This window comes from Hippocampus comes, unplaced genomic scaffold (genome assembly GCF_001891065.2).
Source record: "Hippocampus comes isolate QL1 unplaced genomic scaffold, H_comes_QL1_v1.1 scaffold314, whole genome shotgun sequence".
In the NCBI taxonomy this organism is placed as follows: Eukaryota; Metazoa; Chordata; class Actinopteri; order Syngnathiformes; family Syngnathidae; genus Hippocampus; species Hippocampus comes.
Genome location: NW_017805152.1, coordinates 832,481 through 854,880, shown reverse-complemented (window position 1 = coordinate 854,880; position 22,400 = coordinate 832,481). Strand labels below are relative to the sequence as shown.

Sequence of the window (22,400 nt, the reverse complement as noted above, 5' to 3'; positions counted from 1 at the left end):
GATGGGGAGGGGGGGGGGGGCAACCAGGGCACAGGAAACAAAAGAATGTTTTGAAAGGAGCGGGGAGAGTAAAGAGCAGAGAGGCACGACGGCCCCACACAAATCAAAGCTCAACGCTTATTAGCTTTCTCGCTGTGGAAATGGAAAGAAAGCAGCCAATGTTCAGAGTTTTTGTATCTTATCCTTGGATTCTTGAGGATGCATTTTCTTGAATTTAAGCATATCATATGGGGGGGGGGGGGTCTTCAGGTGTCAAGCCTGTGGTTGGTGTTGACACTCTTTTGGACTACAGGAAGGAAAAGAAGAAAGGAAAGAAAACGGGGTTTATCCAGATTTTCATCACCCAAATTACTTTCAGGATCACTTTACAGTGGGACAGTGTCGAATCCCAATCTGACAAAGCTAATTGTTTTTTTTTTTTTTTTTTACTTCCTTGAGTCTCCCTAAAGGTGCCTTAGAGACTCACCCTTTTCTTTTCAATGAAATTGTGCGGTCGTGTGAATGTGTGCATGGAAGGGCTTCTTTTTGAACTGACCTGCGTGTCTCAAGAGCCCTGATAGGTCTCCTGGAAGCGAGCCGTCTCTTCAAATATGAGTTCCTTCAGCTTCTCCTTGGGAAGGTCATCCAACTCCATGGTGAAAGTGAAGGGCTCCTCCGCCACCGGCTACAAAGATCGACACCAACAGGCGTGGAATGCGTCAAACAGAAGTCTCAATGACGTGCAATAGAATGAGGTCTATTATGGTTTGGTGAGTCTGAACAAAGACATGAACCTAACACGACAAAGAGTCTTTCGATTTTCATAGGCTTGCAGTTCTAATTGGCGTGGTGCAGTGCTGACATTTGTATTGGCACGGTACAGCAACATTTATGCTAATTGCAATGAAAAAAAAAAGGAATGAAGAACACTCACATTCAAACTTGCATGACTTGAAATGAAGACAAACACTTGCGAAGTCAACAGGAGGACCATAACAGTTAGGGACAATTGATTCAGCACTTAATGAAGAACTGTTGACTGCTCCGAACTGATTGTTCTCCATTGTGGATTATTAACTTTGCATCGCTTTTGCATTCTAACGATTATATAATATCACACATGTGAGATGCGGGTGTCATTTTTGTCCACTAGGGGGGGGTCGCCATCCTCACATTCTATATAATATTTATAACTATGAGTGTGTCTAGCTTTGAAAGGCAGGGTTTGGCCTCATGAGTGACGTGTGTATCAGCGAATGAAAGTAGAGTGGCTTTTACTGGGGTTTTTTTTTTTGTGTTTTTTTTAACTCAGATTAGCCATAGTAGTTGCTGTAGTAGCTCATGTCTTAACATGCCTGTGCGTATTGTGTTCAATAAAGCGATCGAAAGTCAACGACGGTTGTGTGTATATTGACAACTTGTGAGACCATGACAATACATTGGAAGTAGCAGTGCATGTTTTTTTTTTTTTTGTGAGCGTACCTCATCTGTGGGATCGTAGTACTGCTCCAGATAAGGATGAGCCAGCGCCTCCTCAACACTGATACGCTTGTTGGGGTTAAAGGTCAACATGCGGCCCAGCAGGTCCAAAGCTGTAGTGGGGAAAAACTTACATTAGATCAACCACCAGAAATAAAATAAAAGGCAAAACAAAAAAGAAGGACAAGAAAAAGAGAGAGCGAATGACTTGGATAAAGGAGTACTGTTTGTAGACTGGCTAGCCCACGTCATGAACTTAATGAAATTCCTTTTGACAACCCATCCTCAATGTTCTTGCACTATATTCGTTCAAGGTTCGCCCTCAGGTGCTTTTTGATTTATTACATCAGTCCTGCTCGATTCCTCGCAGGAAGTTGAATTCATGTCACTTTACCTTTTGAGTCGCCCCTGCAGAAAAGCTTCTCCCAGGGAATTTTGGGTTTTTCAGGTAGAGACTGCAGATAGTTTCGGGCTTTCATGTTAATGATGCAGTTCAGATCTTCTTGGGACGGAGAGCCCAGGACACCTACATCGACGAGTTATCAGTAACATTTTTTTATTTCAATGCCTACTTCAGGCACTTTGTGTACAGACACATTTATGAGAGCTCACCCAGAATGTGGTTGAGCTGATCCAGATAATGTTTCCCAGGGAAGATGGGCTTGTTTGATAACATCTCAGCCAGGATGCAGCCCACTGACCAGATGTCAATGGACTTAGAGTAGCCCTGAGGCACACACACAGTCAACAAGTTGACAAGCTACTCCGTCAGACACAAACATGCAAAAAAACACTTGCACACTCACCTTTGAGTTGAGCATGATTTCTGGAGCCCTGTACCAACGCGTGGCCACATACTCGGTCAAGAATCCTGTGTGGTCGTGCTCAGGGTCTGCGATGCGCGCCAGACCAAAGTCACAAATCTTGAGGGGAAAAAATGAATTGTCATTAATCTTCGGATCAATACAATATGTACCTCAAATCTGATTTCACTGATGAGAAGTCGTCAGAATGGCTGAAATCTAACAAGATGAAGCCTGGTCAGGTTCCAGTCATGTTACGACGGTGGCATCAAATAAAAATCTAACATACAGACCAATTACCGGATTAAAAATGTTATTTTTTTTTTTCATTGCATTCACTTGATTGTTAACCGATAATCATCGAAATCGATTATGTAAACGTAAATATTGCACAATAATGTACATATTGAACGAGATTTGTACAATTGCATCATGCAAATGTGATTAGCGCTATTTGTGCTGCAGGACTACGTGTCATTTTTTTTCCTTGCGCATGAGCAAAATACATCCAAAAGCCACTGCAACAGGTGCCGCTTTTGTTCTCCGCTTCCCACATGATCAGCTAATCCGAGGCTTCAAGTTTGCCTCAATGAGAACACAACAAGTGTGCACAACAGACACAGGGAAACCTTTGGCATGGAGCTACAAATGTAAATTTGAAACAACATAATGAAGAAACCTCACGCAAGAGCAGAGCTCGGCAAAGTATGGCCCGGCTACCGCCACAGTCTCTGACAAACCTTCGCAGTGAGCATTAAGTCAAAAATTTAAAAAAGGGGAGCGTTTTTCTTGGGATTTTACAGTATGTACGTGTTACCCGATTGCAAAGAGCTCAATAACATGATGCGGCCGTACCGTATACTGTATGTGCACTTGTGCAGGGTTAGTGAAAGCTGACCTTGAGGTCGCAAGTGGTGTTGATGAGCAGGTTGGAGGGCTTGAGGTCCCGGTGCAACACGTTGGCAGAGTGGATGTACTTGAGTCCTCGCAAGATCTGGTAGAGGAAATAGCAGACGTGGTCGTTGCTCAGCTTTTGGCTCTTGAGCAGCTTGTACAGGTCTGTCTCCATCAGCGTCTGCACGATGTAACTGGCGGTGCACTCGAGTCAAGGGATATCGCGGAGTTGTACGGCATCAACACATACATTATGTAACAGCTCTGTAAAACCGACTCTGGCGTTGTGCCGACCGACAGAACTGTGGGTTGAGGTACACGTTTGGCAAAATCAATCAATAACTGCGCTTGATTCACTTCTGCCGCCAAGAGTGAAGGGCAAGGGGCTTGACTTGTAGTGCGGGATTTCTGAACTTGCTTATCTCATCCTGTAAAATCTTGTCGGTCGTTTGTCAAAAGTACAAACTGTGATTTGATACATTTGATACTCCCTTTCCCTTTTGCTGCGTTGATACGTGCGGTGATAGCACGGGAATATCCGACGGCTCTCAGAAACGCAGAGCAACACAACGACATTGTGAACTATGGAAAGAGTAAGTCTTAAATCATCCAAATGCCAAGTGCCAAGGTGGTTTCATGTTACAAATCAATCAAAAACTAAAAAGTGACGCTGGGCAAAATGGCTTCATTCTTTCGAGCCACACCGAGAAACCCATCAATCCACCCACAGAGAGGATGGACCGCTATCATTTTTAGAGATGTACTGGACTGATTAGTGTACATTTAAATGGATCAGCAGCAAGTTAAGCCTCCTCGTGTGGTGGCTTTCCTCTTTTGTGAGACTGCCGGGGATCTACTGAGCAGCTTTCTGCCTCATCTAAGGGCCTCTATCATTTACGTGAGTTATCACTAGCCTAATCAAACCCAAAAAAGAGGTACAGTACAGCCGAAAACTGTCAAAACTGTTTTGGGGAATAATAAAATGTGAGCAACTGACAAGAAAAACAATGGACTTAAGTGTGTACATGCCCAGGAAGGGTCTGATAAGCGTGTGAGAGGAAAGGATACACGTCCCTCATATTGTCGATGTGGCGAGCCCTTAAGATGTCGTTGATACCGATGATGTTCTCATGGTTGAAACGCAGCAGGATCTTGATCTCCCTCAGTGTGCGCTGGCAGTATGTCTGGTGCTCAAAGGGGCTGATTTTCTTGATGGCTACGCGCTGGTTTGTCATGTGGTCCAGGGCAGAGCTGGATGTGGAGAAGAGAGGCACAAATCAGGGCTCATGTTACACACTGCAGTATTCATACAGGATACCAGCTGATGAAAGGGCGTTGGAGAAGTCTGATCTGCAGAGATGAGCGTGTGACACATCGTTTTACTCGGAATAACTGGAGGTGTATGCTACACCTACACCATTTGGAGTAGGTGAACAAGTAAAGACGTGACCAGGTAGAGCTCATGAAAGAGCTGCATTGTGGATTTAAGAGCCACACGAATGCATACGATTCAAAAGAACGTTCCACTGTTTTTGCAAGTCGAACCTAAAACCTGACGTGGGAGAGTACTCTTGCTCCATGCAGCTGATATGGAAAAAAATTCATGACATTTTTTTCCAAGCATGCGCTAACATTAAAAAAAAAAAGAAAACGCAAGATCTCTGCAGCAGGCTAGCGTGCCAGTATGTGCATGAGAATTCAGAGAAAGCACAGTGAAAATTCTCACACATCATCTGGAGTCGAGTTATGCCTCCAATGAGGATATAAATGCAAGTGAAGCAGAAGAGGATGATTATTTGCGTTCAAAAATAACACAGACTATTGGTCCATTCTAATTGGAGAAAGCAGTAAAGGAAAGCTCAAGGCAGTGAAAACATTTGAAAGACCACTATAATAAATCTGATCATGTTCACTGTAATGCAGATTATTTTATTGCTTGTGTTTGTTAAAAAAAATGAAGCCCTTGAAAAAAATTATCACATATTAGATGGCAATTGCAAAATTGGGGGTCGGGGGTCGCAACTACATTATTTTACTTTCATGTGGAATCATTGAGCCCTAATGATTCCACATGAAAGTTGGTGAGAGGGAAACACATTTTTATGCATATCATTTTTGTCTCCTTTTACAAAGTTAGCAAAACAGACAATGTCTCCAATTGACAGTAAATACAAATTCATTTTGACGTTTGTACTTTTCAGACTCTCTACATTTTCTGTTTTACTTACATAAACACCCGTACTTTGACACAAGTATTTGTGTGAGTGAGAGTACTTTCTCCACAACGCCCGTAAGTGCTGTCAGTCAGCGTGCCTAAAATATCCACAGCGGCAACAGAATCGCAAGATCGCGATGAAACAAACCACAACAGAACTCAATGTCGTCACAGTCCTTCTCCGGGCTGTTTGTATCCTGGAGTGAGGCCAAACGCCCCCCACGTAACTTGTGGCCATGTTCGCAGCTCAGCAATGGCTTGCCACTGCAATCACAGCAATGAGTTGGCAGTGATCTCGTATCGTGCGCAACAGGTTTGCTCAACGTGCCCACACAAGGCTGCAGATCACCAGTAGCGATAACAGGAGAGGCCTCGGTGCGAGTAGCAAATCCCCTTCGCATCCTCTGCAAACCCGTTTTCTGGACAGCCGATTATTTTTAGCGATTAGTCTTTGCCCGGCGACCCATACGATTAAGGTGTCAGTTGCGTATAATCGGTGACCAATTTGCGACTGCGGCTGAAATCGACTTGGAGAAAAATAAAAAAAAAGCTGTGTGCGGAGTAGGACAGCAAACTGCGTCCTGCGCCAAGCTTCTCTATAGCATTTCCTGTAAGGCTCATAGCCACGCCTGTAGCTAGTTTGCTAACCTGCTAACCACACAACAGGCTGATTTAGAACAAACGACGTCCGGATACTAGACATAAGGTGACGTCTACATGAAAACATGGCTGTAGTTCGGTGGGTAACACTCGTTGAACACTGCAACAACAAACTGTCCGATACTGGAAAAACAAGTGGCGGTCTTGTTTGAGACAGTAAGCTAGGGAGAACAAGTAGTGTACTCACCACACCATTCCGTAAGCCCCTTCCCCGATGTAAGACAGGTTGGTGTAGCGGGGGCCCACGTCGAATATCTGGCCCTTCACAGACTCGGACGCGGATTTCTGTCCCGCAGTTCCCGGCGCCCCATCATGCGCAACAGTGCCAGCCGCCCCGGGAGCAGTAGCGCTGTTGGAGGCTGAGGCTGCGGCCCCGACCGCTGCGGTGCTGCTCGAATCCGCCATTCTTCCTCTCCGAGCCGCGCCTGGCTTTGCCTGCTCTGTCAGGGAGTTTTTACCGAGGGACAGGCGTCGCTCTCGGCAAGATGTGACGTCTCAAGTTGAGGCTTTCACAGACTCGAATGTTTGGAGAAAAGAGAAACTGAGTCTCTCGACACCACCCGGAGTGTAAACCGATTGCGTGCGCGAGCTCGGATTTGGTCGGAGCTCGGAGTGTAAATGCGCGTGCTGGGCTACGATGATGCAGTTGCGTTTGATTTGTTCATCCCGTCTACTTAGCCGAGCGGAGTTATGTCCACTTCCCTCATACTTAAGGACCCACCACCTACCTAACTTCATTGTGTGAATAAAACAAGCTTAATCCACGGCATTGAATAGCGCAACCTTGGGTGGGCGTAACCAGTTACGTTGCTGATTTATTCTAAGGAAATAGTTGGATCAAATTGACACATTTATGATTTCATTTTTATCCAGAAAATTTTAAGTATCCACGTGTAACGATAGATAGATAGATAGATAGATAGATAGATAGATAGATAGATAGATAGATAGATAGATAGATAGATAGATAGATAGATAGATAGATAGATAGATAGATAGATAGATAGATAGATAGATAGATAGAGCTCCTGCCAGTCTCATTCCCCAGGTCGCTGGATGATGTATAGACTGTGGTGTGTAAAGAGGAATGCTCGAAGATCCCTCCTTCTGTATTTTCCCATGATCCCATCTTGCGAAACATTATAGGAGAACATCAGGTGATGTATTGGAGGCAAAAGAAGGTTGTACAAAGTATCATCAGAGCTGCTAACTGTGAGTGAGAACTTGACATCCCTCCAAAATTGCTGGAAAGTCGAGAAGAAAACTGGAAAGGGAGGCTTCCAAGGTGCCAGCAGCAACACTGAAGGACCTGTCAAAATTTCTAGCAAGTAAAGGCTATTTAGTATGTGGCAACAGTCTCCTGTCTTCTGTATGTCTTATGGCAAGATGAATCACATGCATTTGAAATATCCCAAAGACATATGGGGAAATGTGGTATGGTTTGCTGAAACCAAGGTTGAATTTTTTTTTAGGCCATAATTCCTATAGGTACATTTGCACACGGCACTTTTCATCACAAAGGAATACCACACCCTTTCGTGACAAAGTGAAGTAACAGTGAAACCAACTTGATTTGGGACTGATGTTTTTTTTTCAGATGGAACTGGGACCATACTCACGGGGGAGGCAATTATGAACATTTTGAAATACCAGTTAATGTTTGCACAAAACCCTTAAGCTTCTGTTAGAAAGCTGAAGAAAAAGAGGAACAATATCTTGCATCATGACAATGACCCAAAGCAAAGTTCAAAATCAACAAAGGAATGGCTGCACCAGAAGAAGCTTAAGATTTTGAAATGGCCCAGAGACAGTGCTGTAATAAAAGCCAAATGTGCTGCAAAAAAACATTAGTTTGAGTGTGTGCATATTTATGCACCCAGGTTGTTGTACATTTTTTCATATGTTATCCCCTCTCAAAATATATAAACATATTTTTAATTGATTAAGTAAGTTCCATATTTGATATCCGAGAAATTCAGCACTTGAACATGGTCGTGTAGACTTTTTAATAGCAATTATAGCTATAGCCATATATAACACTTAATTTTGACAGCCTACATTCATGAAGTAAGCAAAACTTACAATTAAACAAGTCATTTAATCACTTACATCAACCATTAAATGTTTAAATCATCCACACGATGTACAAATTCAGCATTAGATGAATGAAGAACATTTAATAAAACCATAATTACACAAATTATCTCTATAGTTCAATTTTATCTCATTTACCACTTTTAAATAACATCTTTTTTTCAGATAAATTGAACTTTATGGAAACCAGTGCAACTGTGACCGCGCCCCTTGGTTGCGTCGTGACGCAATCAGTGAGTCCACTTCCTGGTCACGTCGCGAACGATACGTACTTGACATGTTGTTTATAGAACACTCACTTATTTCTTGAATCCTTGGTACTAGGAATGCTACGTTTTGTATTGCGACAAAACTGGCTCGTCCCGATTCGTTTAGCGCTCGCCATTTTGGACTTCCCGTATACAGTCAACACTTACGGACTCAGGTTTGGATTCTAGTCATAAATACTTAAAGCTGCTTTGAGTACCGGGAATGGAAACCGTTGCACATAGACTACTAGGCTACTTCTAGGTCATAAATCACGGCTATTACTGGAACAATTTAAGGGCTGTCATTTTTGCTACTGTTACCCTTGCCGTTGTTCAGTTTGTTTTTTTTTTCTTACCTAAACAATGCGTGCAGTTTTGAAGGATCTTATTCCGTAAACTTTAATTCCCGCAGGGCTGCCATCCCCTGCTCTGTTGGCCATCCTTTCAGAGTCAACCCCTCCATCGCCCTCATCAGTTCAAGTTGTTCTAACTACTCCAAGAGGGTCTGCACAATGAGATCTTCAGCACACAATAAGTCCAGATGCCCCGAGTACCCAGCCTCCAAAACCAAGCGCATCCTGGTGAGTGATTCCCAGGTGGACTGGAGTCAGAGCTTCCCAGGATATGATCCAGTCAACTACACTCATCCTTCAGTGGCAAAGAAGCCAGTCTGGGCAGATCCTGAAATTGGGTGAGTATCATATATGTATTTTGAGCAGTGGTGGGCCATGCATTTGGTATCTCGGCCTTCAATGGGGATTTGCTCGACTTAATCCACCTCTTTGTACCACCGCTATTACTGTATAATTATGGAAATCATGAATACACTATACGAACTTGCAGTATAACAACACACAGTTGTGCCGCACACATCATCTGGAGCAGTTCAGAATCAATATTTATCCAAACACCTAAGAAAGACAGGACAATACATACTACTTGCCAATAATGGATAATAGATGAATGTTTGTAGATTGGTGCAGTTGTGCTTGTTAAATTTGGCTTTAACTGTGTCTAATTTTGGTCACATTTGGGGAACTAAAATCGAAATTTATTTTCGCTTGAATTGCAGCTCATTCTCTCCGCAGTTCAATACTTTAGATGGAGCTGTGGACAGAAGAAGCTTTGAGGGCTGCTACAAAGTGGAAGATGGAAAGCCACTGTAAGACTGGACTGGTTGTCACTCGGTTGCAGATGTAATGTGTTTTGTGAGCATTTTATTTTATTTTTTTTTTTTTACACTTTTTTAGAAACCCTAATGGACGCACAGGGCTGACGGGCAGAGGTTTGCTGGGGCGATGGGGGCCCAATCATGCTGCAGATCCTATTGTCACAAGGTAATACATTTTTTTCCATTACTCTACTACCTATACTTAACATACTATTACTCTGTCAAATTTTCAGGTTGCTCCTCTTTTAAATTTAAATCTAACCTTGTGCCCGTTGCAGCTGGGATCAACTGAATGATACATGTTATTGTCTGGCAGATGGAAAGTAGATGCTAAAGGAGAAAAGATTCTTCACCATATCTCCAAAAAGCCCATCCTGCAATTTGTATCCATCAAGAGAAAAGATTGCGGAGAGTGGGCCATTCCAGGCGTGGGTGGCTTTTTCCTCATTTTGTTGTTCACTTTCCTGTCCACATTACTTCTGCCATGATTCTCGAGGATAAAACTCACATCCTGGTGTCTCTCTTGTAGGGGATGGTAGATCCAGGGGAGCAGGTTTCTCTGACGCTTCAGCGAGAGTTTTCAGAAGAAGCATTGAATTCGCTGGGAGTGCCGCCATCAGAGAAATCTAAAATTCATGAGCGCATCACCCAACTTTTCAAATCACCCGGTTTTGAGGTCTGCAACTGACAAACATGTTTTTTTCCAGCATATTTCTCAAAAGAAAAATGTCGATATGAGTTCCAAATGAACATACATTAATGATATACCTGCAAATAAAATAAGCCAAATGAGACTCGTTTTAAGTTTTCCATTGCAGTGAGCTTGGACATGATCACTCTTTAAAAAAAATGTACTCTTTATTTTGTTCTGCAGGTCTTTAAAGGATATGTAGATGACCCAAGAAACACCGATAATGCTTGGATGGAGACCGTTGCGGTCAACTTCCACGATGAAAATGGTACGCATAGTTTGAAAAATGCAGTGTTTTATCATTTCATCACCAATTTAATGGACACTTAAGTACTTTCTAATCGCCACTTTTAGAAAACACGTTTTTCTTTTTCCTTTTGTTTATACGCAGGCAACAGTGTGAGCGAGCTACCGTTGCAAGCTGGCGATGACGCAGGCCAAGTACAGTGGGTTGATGTAGACTCGTCCTTCCCACTCTATGCGAGCCATTCTCATTTACTGGAGCTGGTTGCTAAAGAGAGGAAGTCCCACTGGTAGCCACGGACTGCCATAACAATGTTGGAAACATTTGTGCCATGACATCTTGAAGTATATAGGATAAAAGACTTGATTCCAAAGTATAGATTTCTTAATTGAGAACAAACAACATCACCATTTGTTTGCCTCTCTCCTGTGTGTGTATTACACGCACGCGCCGTGCAGCAACATCTGATCCGGGGGAAGCTTAACATGCGACAAAAGACAAGGCCAACATTATTTCTGTTGCAGAAAATTATGCTAATATATTCATTGTGCACAAGGATCACATTAACCCAATGTGGTCATGTGAGAACAACACAATTAGCTTCATTAATCGAAACGTGATGAGTACAATCACTATGAGCTTTCGCAGGCTGATCTTTACATGGGAACAGAAATGAACGACCACGAAATTTTCATCTTTACCAATGCTATAAGTGACACATAGTATGTGTGTACATATGTACTAAATGTACAGTATATGTGTCCAGATTTTTCATCATTCTCCATCGTTAATCAATGTAGTGTAACCAAGTGATTCATTAATTGTATTAACACGAGTTGCCTTGTATCCCTGTGTTTGCTTTTCTATCTGTGCCTGTGGAAATTAATAAAAAAAAATTTTACAGTGCGTGCTACTGCTAATGTATTTGAAATGAAACACATTTAAAGATAATAGCTGTTTAATTCATTGCACTGTGTGATCTCGGTTATTTTGTTGAACGAGGAAAATCATTCACAAAGAAAATACAGTATATAGATAAAAGACCTGCCGTTTTAATAATCAATAGCAGAAATATGTTTTGTAGTTTGCAGATCATTCCTCCATAACTTATTTGAATGTTTAGGGCGTACATGAAGAATACTCTGGAAAATGAGACCTAGTCAATCTAAATGTTAAAATTTGGTACCCGTGCAGTCTCAGTTTTGTGTCAATACAAACATTTTACGGCTGATGTACAATTTAATGCACGATTTGGCATTTTAAATAATATAAAAATCATGAATTTAATTGACCGTTTCATCAAAGGATAACCCTGTATTGAAGCGATACGATTGCTCAGTTCGTGCAAAAAAATGTTTACATAAAATACATTACCCACAAGCCATTGCGACAAAAGACGCTCAAGTAGACGACGTGGCCTGATTCTTACGTAGTACTCCTGCGTTTCAGCGTAGCTTACCGGGGCGATTCAAACTCTGCATCGAGTCTGCGTGTAGGAATTGCGGCTGCAGATGGTTTATTAAACAATTTCTTAAACGTTCATATTTGTGAGGAACAATGTCTGGAAAAAGTAAAAGCAGAAGTGCAGCAAATGCCGACAGAATATCTGGCGGTGTTAGCTGCGATGAGCGCATTTTGCGGGATTGTCATCAACTGTACACGGAACCCGACAGTGGTGAGTTGGCTGAGTATCGCGTATTCGTGAAAAGTTAGCCGGCGGACACGCTAGCATCGGTCGTCCGTTCCCTAATATTGGGCGCTAACTGTTAGCTAGCTAGTGTCAGCCGCAGTAGTACTTTAGGGATCGTTAATCGTAATTGCTCGCGTTTGGGCCAAAGCGAACTTTGGTTTTATGTTTGTTACCCCAGTTCATAGTCGCTGCAATACCCAATAGAATTATCGATTCTAAAACGATTTGATTGTGACAGCCCGAGGGGGTTCACTTTCATAACTCATATTTATGGTTGTCTTCAGGTTTAATTGCAGTGGCTGAGTCTGTGGGTGTAAAGTTGCTGCCCCCCAGAAAGAAGATCACTGTGATGCTGATGGGCAACCACTCTGCTGGAAAAAGCTCATTCATCAACTGGTATATATATTTTGTGTGTGTATATGCAAGAAAGACAGACGACAATTTTTTTTTTCATTCATCAGTTGACTGCATTTTCACCAAAGTCTTTCAAACTAAATTTGACTCAGGAGTGTGAAGTCATTTACCCATTTTTCGAATTTGTTGAATGAATGATTTTGTCTTTGTCTTTCAGGTATGTTGAAGAGCACATCCAGCGAACTGGTGTTGCTATTGAGACCCAGGGATTCAGTTTTGTTACAAGTGGGCGCAAGAGAGAATCCCTCACAGTAAGATTTCTTTGAAAGTTTTGTGAAAAGCCCCAAATCTGCAAAACCATTTTCGAGTGTGCTTCACTGTGCAACTCTGAGCAATCCGTATAAATACTTACGTTTGAAACATACTTCATATCTACAGACACTCTCTGTGTTGTTTTAGGGAAATGCCACCCTTCATCTATATCCCCACTTCAAGCCTCTGCAAGAGTTCAAAGGTCAGCTTTCCAAGACAGTCTTTGCATGTTCTCGAGATGCACCTCTTCTCAACAGAAAACACAGTCAAATCTATGCATACATTTATGGAAGATAATTAAAATGTTGTCAGAACCAAGTTCTATTATGATAAGACACTAACAAATGTTTATTTATTGCGGTTAGTTTGTTTTGCGGGAAATCTACCCTGCATCACAGTGAGAAGAGTTTGTATTAATTTGATCCTCTTATTTTCTCTTTTACTTTGCCCATCAATACATTCACAGATTTTTAACAGCTATTCTATTGGATCTCGTCAATGTATTTTGTGTACACGATCAAAATAAGACATTTGCATCCGAATTACATTCTCTTATTTTTCACTTTGTCTGCTTTCTAGGTGTCTCAGAGTATATAAGCACAGAAATCTGCACGTCACGGCAGAAACGTTTCAGCCTGGTGACTTTTGTGGATTCGCCTGGGTTGGTAGATGGTGATATGAAATATCCCTTTGATGTGGATGAAATTGTCTTGTGGCTAGGTGGGTCAAGATCTCTTAGCATATCTGTCGTTGTCGTGGAGTGTGATCGAGTAACAGTGTTCCCCGTGTCCCCACTCAGGTGATCTCTGTGACCTGATTCTGGTCTTCTTTGACCCGATGGGTCAGGCTCTGTGCAAACGTACTCTCAACATTGTGGAGGCCTTGAATGACAAACATGGGGATCGGCTGCGTTTCTACCTCAGTAAGGCGGATGAGGCCGGGGGAGAGTCTGACAGACAGGTAGGTGCAAAGTAGATGGGCACGGGCCACCCACTTTACATTCAGCCAAATTGAAATTTTGACGGCGATGTGAGAATTGCTGACATCAGACTAGCTCGGAGGGGGGTCTAGAGCTAAAGTAAAAACATTTTTTTTCACAGTGCCTATTGATTAAAAAAAAAAAGTGCTCCATCTCACTAAATCTTTCATGTTTATTCTGTAGAGAGTAATGATGCAGATTGTCCAGGAGCTCTGCAAACGACCAGGACTTAATAAATGTGGTTTTGACATGCCCACAATCTACATTCCGAATCCAAACAAGGTACATTTTTCGATGGTTGTCCACCTTTGAGCCTTGCATGTGCAGCTAACACCCTGTCCCATCATTTGGAGTGCCTGATGGGTGTTTTGTTGTTTTTGTTTTTAGCCCAGCCGCTGTGTCAACCAGATTGAGGAAGTGTGTCGCACTATTGAGAGGACCATCAATCAGACAGTCCAGAATACGCTCAACTCTCTGGAGAAGGACTGTGACATCATTAGTGAAGCCATCACGGATAAATTGACCAGCGACAGGTATCACACGCAACTAAAAGAAAAATTGTATAAAATCTCCTTTTTTTTCCAAAAACAATCTTGTACGGTATGTGAACACTCACATTATTTTGGCCAAAGAACACGACATTGACCTTCCATCTCAAAGGCAGGTCAGTTCTGAGAACTCGCGGGCGCGCTGCAAGAGCTGCTTTCTAACACTGCTGGGCTTCAGCATCCCCATGGCTCTTTTGGCCGTGCTCTTGCTGGGCACTCTGTCCAAGGAGCTTCTGGAGGTGGCTTTGGGTCGCCAAGGCATCGAAGCCCTCTCCCTTTATCTGGTTAGTGTCCTCCGTATATTAACTGTATTTGTTCTCCTGCTTACTGAGCTCTCCGTTCTGAAGCGGCCACGCTTGTCTCTTTTTGAACCCTCAGGTTCCTGCAGTACGTATGTTTGAATCGATGTCTCGAGAGCAGCAGCTTTACTGCTGCGGTGCCATGGTCCTTGCCTCCTTCCTGCTGCTCATCATAGCGCGATTCTCTTTCAGGTAGTACAATCAAAACTACAATTCGAGTTGTACTTCAGGCTTCTTCAAGTGTCTCTATGAAGGTGTCATTTGGTTATATGGCTACATGTGGATACCCAAGTGAATTGTGCCTTCTGCTATCTCATGCAAGCATTGATTTGCTCTGCCTGTCACTCACGATATGTCGCTGTCATAGATAAATGAACAAAGGTATATCTTGTACACTTTGCAGTAAATCAGTCGTTTTCACACTGTATAAAATGGTGTAGTTGTCCATGGTACACCTGATGATCTTATCTCTTGGGCTTTGCTTTATGTTGACATTTTAGGTGTTGATGGAATTCTTGGTGTTTAACTCTTTGCAGGACTCAACCAACTCTCTCGGGAAAGCAGAAAAGACAATTGCAGGAGAAGTTGGACTTTGTTCAGGAGGTGGCGAAGACCAAAAAGGTAGTGCTTGTGTTTATTTTGTTTTTAATAATACTGGGATAAACGACAGCATCTATATATGCTAAATGTTTTGTACTTTTACCTTGCAGAAAAAGCTGTATGAAGAGTATCTGCGGCAGAGTGTCAGCGATCATGACATGAACTAAAGACACAGATAGACACAACACGGACCAAACGTAAATCAACAAAAAAAAAAAAAAGCACTGCCAGACGGACACTGCAATAACTTTTGATGATAATTCCGTTTAAGGTACACCCACCGAAACCTCCTCATAGACCTTTTTATTGTGACAATACCTCTGTGAAAAACTGAGAAGAGGCAGGTCTCGTCGCGACGAGGCCTTTATCACTTCATATACATTATCGATGGACATTATTTATCTATCTTCTGCTTGACTCAATCATGATGTCAGAATCATACCACTTTAAATATATGACCGTTTGCAAAATAATTATACTTCTTTACCAGAGATACTGAATTTTGGGTAATAATCACACTGCACTGGTTTTGTATAAGTTACTGCTTTTTTTTTTGAACACTTAGCATTTTATAGTGTTTTGTCAGGAGAAATTAAGAATTTTACTTCATGTGTCGACTGTTGAAACAAAAATATTAAGCAAACAACCTTTTTTGCAACTGTTGTTAATTTCAACTTTTCTTTTACTAAAGATGTCAACTGAAAAAAATAAAATGGTCAACTCTGAAAACCTTTCCTTTGTCTTCACAATGTATGTTCAGATCTTTCTTACCTCTCTGCAAGGTGTAAATATTTATTTACACTCATGAACGTGTCTATAAGCTGAAAATGCAAGTGTTGCTTTCAAATTCCAGAGTGTGTTTATATACTTGGAATTAAGAAAAAAAATGTCCAATGTTTTTTTTTAAATGGAAAATTGCAATTTAGGTTTCAGTATATACATAAACTAAAGAAGAATCTGCCATATAATTCACACAGTATATTTTTGATAACGTTTTAACGTTTGTTGAGAATAACTATGTACGGTTATTAAAAACATTATTTTTTACTTATACTTTATTAAAATTACACAACTCAAAATGTAATCAAATGAAAAATGTGATGCCATGACCACGATTGCCAGGTATGTCTTCTTTTATTTTATCCTTCCGTCTGCAAAGTCCTTAGTGTTCAATTTAGGGTTTTTGTCACAGTGCAAATTCCAGGCAGAGAACTAGAGAGCGAGGTGGACACAGGAAGGAGGTTGACGCGATTTCCGCAGGCTGAGACCGGGGAAAGTTGTTTCCTGAAGTTGAAGCTGTACTAGTGATCATTTCCACACTACAGTCGCAGTCGCGGTGTTTGTTAAAATGTCTTGCGCAAGTTCATCGTCCGTATGGTTTTGGCTGTGACATTTTTCTACCGATGGAGTTGTCTGATGACAGGATGAGCTCAATGAGAGAAGACACAGGTACAAATCAACAAAAATACTGCTTGGGATGTGTGACATGTAAGCGGGGTGGATGTGAATCGATTGTTTCAAGAACAAACGAACTTCTCACTCCACTGTTTTGAAACCTGTTGAAGCTGCAACTAACCTGATAATGTTAGCACTCGGCGTCATTAGCTTACTTTACTGCACTCCACTTTTCGCAACTGGTGTGTGAGCTTGGTCGATCATCTTACTTCTTCGACATGATCGCGATCGGAAATTGGTCCCGTAGTAATCGTAAAAAATATACCGTACATCAGTTCTGCTACCGATGGAACACGCTGCCTTTTATGACGTCATAGATCGTAAGGTTAGTCGCTAGCTTCGTTAGCCTGTCGACTTTCAGTTCTGAGCTGTAATATGACCATATCGTTGCTCATGTTCTTTCTTTAAGATACACGTCGAGATGTGTTTTAATTTCGCAGTAATATGACAACTGCTACTAATACTAGCCAATACTAGGAATCGTATATAACAGCTGTGACTGCGGAAAATCTTTATGTAATTGCAGTAATGCAGGAACATGCAAATCGTCAACGGTTAGGAAAGACCTGATTATTGTAATTATGTTGGGCTGAATCAATCTTTTTTATTTTTATTTTTTTTTACTTTTTAATCAGCAGACGACGGAAAGTGCAAAACACAAACAATCCACTACAACCAGTCAAGTTGATAGATCAGCAGGAAACCAAAGCTTTGTCTGCATAAGTTTCCTCCAGACCATAACAGAACGAAAACATGTGGCTTTGCAGCTGATAAACAGAAATTATTTTTGATGAATGACCGGTTTGTATAATGGTTGGACACATAGGTTATTCATGTTGATCTGTGTTTTTTGTGTTCTGGTACAAATCTCAAATTTTAACAATATTTAATTTTCGCCCCCCGAAAAATGAACAAAACACAAAAATAAAATGAATGATTTTTGTGCATTTTCATCCATTCTCAATCACTTGGTTCATCAGCTTGTCCTCCCGTCTGGAGAGTCAGACACACAGTTTAATTTCCCCGTTTAAAAAGGATACATTAAGTTACGTTACTCAATAGCTTTTTTTATTTGAACCATTTGGGTCTCTTCAACCCATGAAATCATTCTTGCTTGTCTTCCTTGATTCCATCCTGTCTGACATTAACTATTACAAAACATCAACACCTGTTTGTCATTTTATAGAAGCCCTCCTTCAAGCCCAGCTGACGGAGTGTCGAGCGCAGGTTGAACACTGGCAGGGTGTGGCGACCATCTGTGAACTGAGCAAACGGGAGGAACTGGCAGAGCTGCAAAAACAATGTGATCAAGAGATCCAGTCCCTTCAGGAGGCTCTCAGGGGTCAGTGCATGTTTACTTGTGATAAGCAGTGCATAGTACACACAGCCCAGTTCTCTGACACGGAAACAACTGTGCCTAAATGATATGTTTAAGCCTAATATGTGCATCACAATTGCTTGAGGCACGTGGGCTTAACAAAAGTTTGAGAATTGTTTAGCACAGTTCCCTGTGTCTCGCTCAAAGCCAGCCAGGATAGGCTCCAGTCCACCCTCGACCCTGATGTGGACCAGCTTTGTAGAAAATGGATGGATAAGATTTTTGTTCCTTATATGATAGGGGTCTGGAGCCCAGTGGGTCCATGAAACAAAAACGGTAATAAAGGTAGAAAGAAGCACAAGCACTAAGATCAGCCCATTGTAGACAAAGCCCCCCCTTGTGGAAAAAGTCGTTTTATCATTATTTCATGATGTCTTTACAGAGACGGCAGCGCAATATGAGTCCAGGATAGCCGCCCTACTTGAGGGGAGGAGAGCAAGTAGCCAGAATCAGGTTCGTGTGTCATTATTTATTTACTCTGTAATTTTCAGGTTGATCAGATTCAATGCTACAATTTGTTCTTCCTCATCCAATAGGGGAGTGGAAAGAAGGGCAAAATGGATGCAGAGGCCGCCAGCAATGATTGCCAGACTTCACCAGACAGGTCGCGCTGCCAACCAGTCGACGGGGAACTTTCACCGGAGGGAGAAGCCCTGCCGCTTAATACCGAAGGATATTTTTCACTGCGGAACTGTGACTCGGACTCATTGTCCTCGTTCTCCATTGACACACCCTCCCTCCCAAGAAAGCTCCACGCTCAGGAAGACACGGACTCTTTGGTCTCAACGGGAACTCTGGTGCCGGAAGCCATCTACCTGCCACCAGCAGGCCACCGGCTGGTCACCCATAGCGACTGGGATGCACTCAATGCTCAGGTGGGGTTTTATATCCCTTCATTGTATTAAAACAAGTACTCTGCATGACCGTGCTGTGTACATTGTATGGGGAAAAAAAAACATTATCCACATCCCAAACTAAAACTTACATTAATCGATAAATCCCAGGTTGAACAAGACCAGCTTGCCAGTCACAGGGCACATAATGGAGTAGCAAACATTGACGCCCACATTAACGCCTATTGACATTTTACACCCATCAATTACCCTAACGTGCGTGCTTTTGGAATGTGGGTGGAAGTGGGATTACCTGAAGGGTTTTTAGTTTGAAGTTTCAAATCCGATGCTGTATGTTGGACAGTTGTCAGAGTTGAGAGGGGAGGTGAGTCAACTCTTGGAAGCAAAGGAGGAACTGGAGAAAGAATTGGACATACAGACCAATCACACACACAAACAGGTAGAACGTAAACCGCCAGACGTACGACACATGCATAATCGGGATGCTGTGCAAATGGACCGATGCCGTTTCTGTTTATGTTCAGGTATCATTGCTCCAGTCTCAGGTGCAGTCCTCAGAGGCGCTTCTTCAGGAATTACAGAACTCCCTCAGCCAGTCACAAACTACACTCCAGAGTCGACTGGTGAGTGATGATATTGATCTGATTCTGGCCGTGTATCGCTCATTCTCCATTTTTCACAAATTTTGGTTCTTCACAACTTCTACATTTGGCGTTGGCATCTTGTATATGTTCTCAAGTGCACGTGTGTGATGTTTGTGTGTGAATCCAGTCCGAGCTGTCACTGTCCCAGAGAAAGGTCTGCTCTGAGCTATCCAGACTGAAAGGAGAGACGGTTGAGGATGAGGTAACAGGCTCCACCTCAGCGCTTCCAGCGTCACGGCAGGTGCCGTATTGCTGTTTACAAAAAAAGTGCCGCAGATACATTTGCTAACATTTCATCACGCGATTGAAATGCATAAAGGGAGAGAACAAATTGAAATATAACCAAGTGCAATGGAACCTCAAAAGGGGCCCCTAAGCGCCCCATAAGTGGCAATGTTTGGAGTTTCGAGGAAATGTGTCTCAGGAGTCAAAAGTCTGTGACGTCATGCGAGGGGACCTCGATAATAATCAAGATGCAGACTAGCATCTCTCCAACAATGAGTGTCTTCTGCGGAAGTGGAATATAATGTTGCATAGGAAAGTTTCTGGCTTCTCCGTAATCCAGTATATGAGCAATAGACCTCATTAAATATCGCAAGGCTTAATTGCAGCAATGCGTAACAATGAAAACTCCACTAGATGACACTATTGCTGTACAAACACCTTCTTGTTTTCAAAGGGTGAGTTACTGTACTTTATTTTTCGTTGTATTGTACAGTGGTTAGCTTCTCTTTTCTCTTGTGTCGGCGTAAACTATGTTTGCCTCTTCAGCTAGTTAATGTTTTTTGTGACGATGGCAGTTTGAGCCTTGAACATATGAATTCACTTCCCTTCCCACTGATAAACATTTTTTTTGAAATTATTGTTGCCTCATGTTCATATAATTTTGATGGTAAACCATTAATTGTACAGTAAACCACTTGACACCACAATTAATTGTCAATGGTGTGGGAGTTGACTTTTGTGCTCTTGTCTGGCCAGCAGGCGGCGCACTGTGAGGAGCGCCTCCGTATTGAGATTGTCAACCTGAGGGAGCAGCTTGACATCCGAGCAGAGGAGAATGGTCTGTAATAGGATTACTATCTTTTTTTTGTGAGTGTGGTTTGTGGTTATTATATACTTGACTGATATATTTTCAATTCTTTCTCTTTTTTTTTTTTTTACCGGCTCACCTTGGAACCACTTCAGAAGTTCTCGAAGGTGAGCATATGAAGCACACATCGGATTTATTTCAAATAGAATTTTTTTTTCTTGAACTATACTGTACAAACTAAAGAGTAAGTGACAAAATTACCTCCGTGCTTCCCTCTCAGTGCTTTATAAAATGAAATATATTCCCCTATTAGATCATCTGAAAGTGCACTTACAAACGGAACGTTATCAGTGTGATTTTTGCTTGCTTTCCACAGTGCAATTTTCCAGTTTAAAAACAGAGACAGAAAGGATTCAGGCCCAGAAGGACCAGTTTCACCACGAGCTGTTGGCCTGCCGCACTGAGCTCGAGGCCCTGCGGGTGGCGCTCTCTCATGTGCAGGGCAACAACAAAGGGCTGGATAGTGAGAATGTGAGTCAGCCTCTAACTAAACCTTTGTGCTCAAGAGAAGCAATGGACCCATCCAATTAGACCATGGGGAGTTTTAACATGACCCCGGTCTGGCTTGCAGGAGGCCTTACATCAGCAATGTCTGGAACTGCGCAGCCAAGTGATCAGCATGCGCTCTCAGGTCGACACCAGCCAGACTGTACAGAGAGACTTTGTTGAGCTCTCTCAGTCACTGCAGGTGAGAAGCGGAGCTGCGATGGGCAACTTAAATGATGGAAGTGGCCGCAATTTTGAGGAAATAGGACCGCACACTTCCGAACCAAATGCACGACACAAATATAAGAGCAAAAGATGTGCATACATCTGTTTTTTTTTTTTTAATGAACCAATGTACAGAGGACTGTCTTTACACATTTGAATACCCAAATGCTTATAAAGTGATCTTCTCCACTACAGAGGCTTTGAAACAAACAACCCGCCCCCCACCTTATTCTTGTTTTCCCAGCACAAAGGGCTTTTTGCATAAAAATTCCCACTCAAAGTTGTCACAAAACAGCAAACCAACAGAGAGCGCAAGAATTCATTATGCGCATGATTTCACAAAAATCAACTCACTCAGAGGTTTTAATTTTATACCACCGTATGTTTGTCCTGCCTGTTTTTTAAAATGGCCAAATGAATCGGCTGGCTCACCCGCCGGTATGAACAGTGCCACCATATGCATTTGTAACACTATCAAGGTTTGGTGGACACGCATTTCGTAAGTTATTTGTCATCAAAACAACACACTGTGTTGGGCAATCACTGCACTAGAGTCATTTTGATCTTAAAATGAGTGCTATGTGTGACACTGCTCTCGCACTCCCCTTAGGTGAAACTGGAGTTAATAAGGCAGGCGGAGTCCTTTGAACAAGTCAGGGAGATCCTGGAGGAAGGAATCAGCAAAGACGATTCCTCGCCTGCGGATGCTTCCTGAGTCTGCTGCTGCAGGCGGAAAGCCGAGACCAAGCTAAACGATGGACCAATGACCCTCAAGTAAGAACGGCAATGTGGGACAGACACCGTTTTGAAACGACCAAGAGAAAGACTCCTGTTGCTGTTCACACGTGACATTTAGTGACCGGAGTGAAAACGCGGTCTCGAACCAAACCGTGTCACCGGAAGAGTGGGAACACTGTATTTTATATCGTTGCTGTCCCGTGAAAAACACACATGTCCGTTTTTGTCATATATATATATATATATATATATATATATATATATATA

General features: G+C 42.3%; 4 protein-coding genes across 10 annotated transcripts in view; 3 read left to right on the top strand and 1 right to left on the bottom strand.

Annotated features, from left to right (window-relative positions):
- The window catches only part of mapk3 (mitogen-activated protein kinase 3), an 11,053-nt gene extending 4,355 nt beyond the window's left edge, over positions 1–6,698 (bottom strand). For 2 of the 4 annotated variants that reach the window (XM_019868281.1, XM_019868278.1), the window contains exons 1-8: positions 6,218–6,698; positions 4,224–4,406; positions 3,160–3,349; positions 2,265–2,381; positions 2,071–2,185; positions 1,853–1,984; positions 1,462–1,571; positions 536–664 (exon numbers count right to left, since the gene is read on the bottom strand). In XM_019868281.1, coding sequence (XP_019723840.1) covers positions 545–664; positions 1,462–1,571; positions 1,853–1,984; positions 2,071–2,185; positions 2,265–2,381; positions 3,160–3,349; positions 4,224–4,406; positions 6,218–6,435 — 1,185 coding nt within the window. In that variant the 5' untranslated portion in view covers positions 6,436–6,698 and the 3' untranslated portion in view covers positions 536–544. Of the gene's footprint in view, positions 1–181; positions 287–535; positions 665–1,461; positions 1,572–1,852; positions 1,985–2,070; positions 2,186–2,264; positions 2,382–3,159; positions 3,350–4,223; positions 4,407–6,217 lie in introns of those variants that run through there. The other 2 variants (XM_019868279.1, XM_019868280.1) reach the window with 2 other exon arrangements.
- A 1,661-nt stretch (positions 6,699–8,359) lies between these two features.
- nudt9 (nudix (nucleoside diphosphate linked moiety X)-type motif 9) lies at positions 8,360–11,427 on the top strand. Its single transcript, XM_019868282.1, has 8 exons — positions 8,360–8,548; positions 8,785–9,063; positions 9,445–9,534; positions 9,623–9,709; positions 9,860–9,971; positions 10,073–10,219; positions 10,418–10,502; positions 10,626–11,427. The coding sequence occupies exons 1-8, from the start codon at positions 8,451–8,453 to the stop codon at positions 10,769–10,771; spliced, it is 1,044 nt and encodes a 347-aa protein (XP_019723841.1). The 5' UTR covers positions 8,360–8,450; the 3' UTR covers positions 10,772–11,427.
- Positions 11,428–11,895: 468 nt separating this feature from the next.
- On the top strand, positions 11,896–15,878 carry LOC109514864 (uncharacterized). Its single transcript, XM_019868277.1, has 12 exons — positions 11,896–12,153; positions 12,453–12,564; positions 12,740–12,833; positions 12,982–13,036; positions 13,414–13,554; positions 13,634–13,794; positions 13,997–14,095; positions 14,201–14,346; positions 14,474–14,645; positions 14,740–14,852; positions 15,197–15,281; positions 15,371–15,878. Exons 1-12 carry the CDS (start codon positions 12,036–12,038, stop codon positions 15,425–15,427), a joined length of 1,353 nt encoding a protein of 450 aa, XP_019723836.1. The 5' UTR covers positions 11,896–12,035; the 3' UTR covers positions 15,428–15,878.
- A 622-nt stretch (positions 15,879–16,500) lies between these two features.
- Positions 16,501–22,363, top strand: rabep2 (rabaptin, RAB GTPase binding effector protein 2). Of its 4 annotated transcripts, none has more exons than XM_019868272.1 (12): positions 16,501–16,709; positions 17,902–18,057; positions 18,476–18,546; positions 18,630–18,968; positions 19,291–19,386; positions 19,472–19,570; positions 19,719–19,832; positions 20,573–20,654; positions 20,780–20,791; positions 21,001–21,155; positions 21,256–21,372; positions 22,006–22,363. In XM_019868272.1, exons 1-12 carry the CDS (start codon positions 16,664–16,666, stop codon positions 22,108–22,110), a joined length of 1,392 nt encoding a protein of 463 aa, XP_019723831.1. In that variant the 5' UTR covers positions 16,501–16,663; the 3' UTR covers positions 22,111–22,363. The 4 variants fall into 4 exon arrangements, with proteins under 4 accessions (XP_019723831.1, XP_019723835.1, XP_019723834.1 ...); XM_019868276.1 differs by having other exon boundaries at positions 16,502–16,709; positions 19,719–19,793; positions 20,576–20,654; XM_019868275.1 differs by having other exon boundaries at positions 16,502–16,709; positions 19,719–19,793.
- Positions 22,364–22,400: the final 37 nt, after the last annotated feature.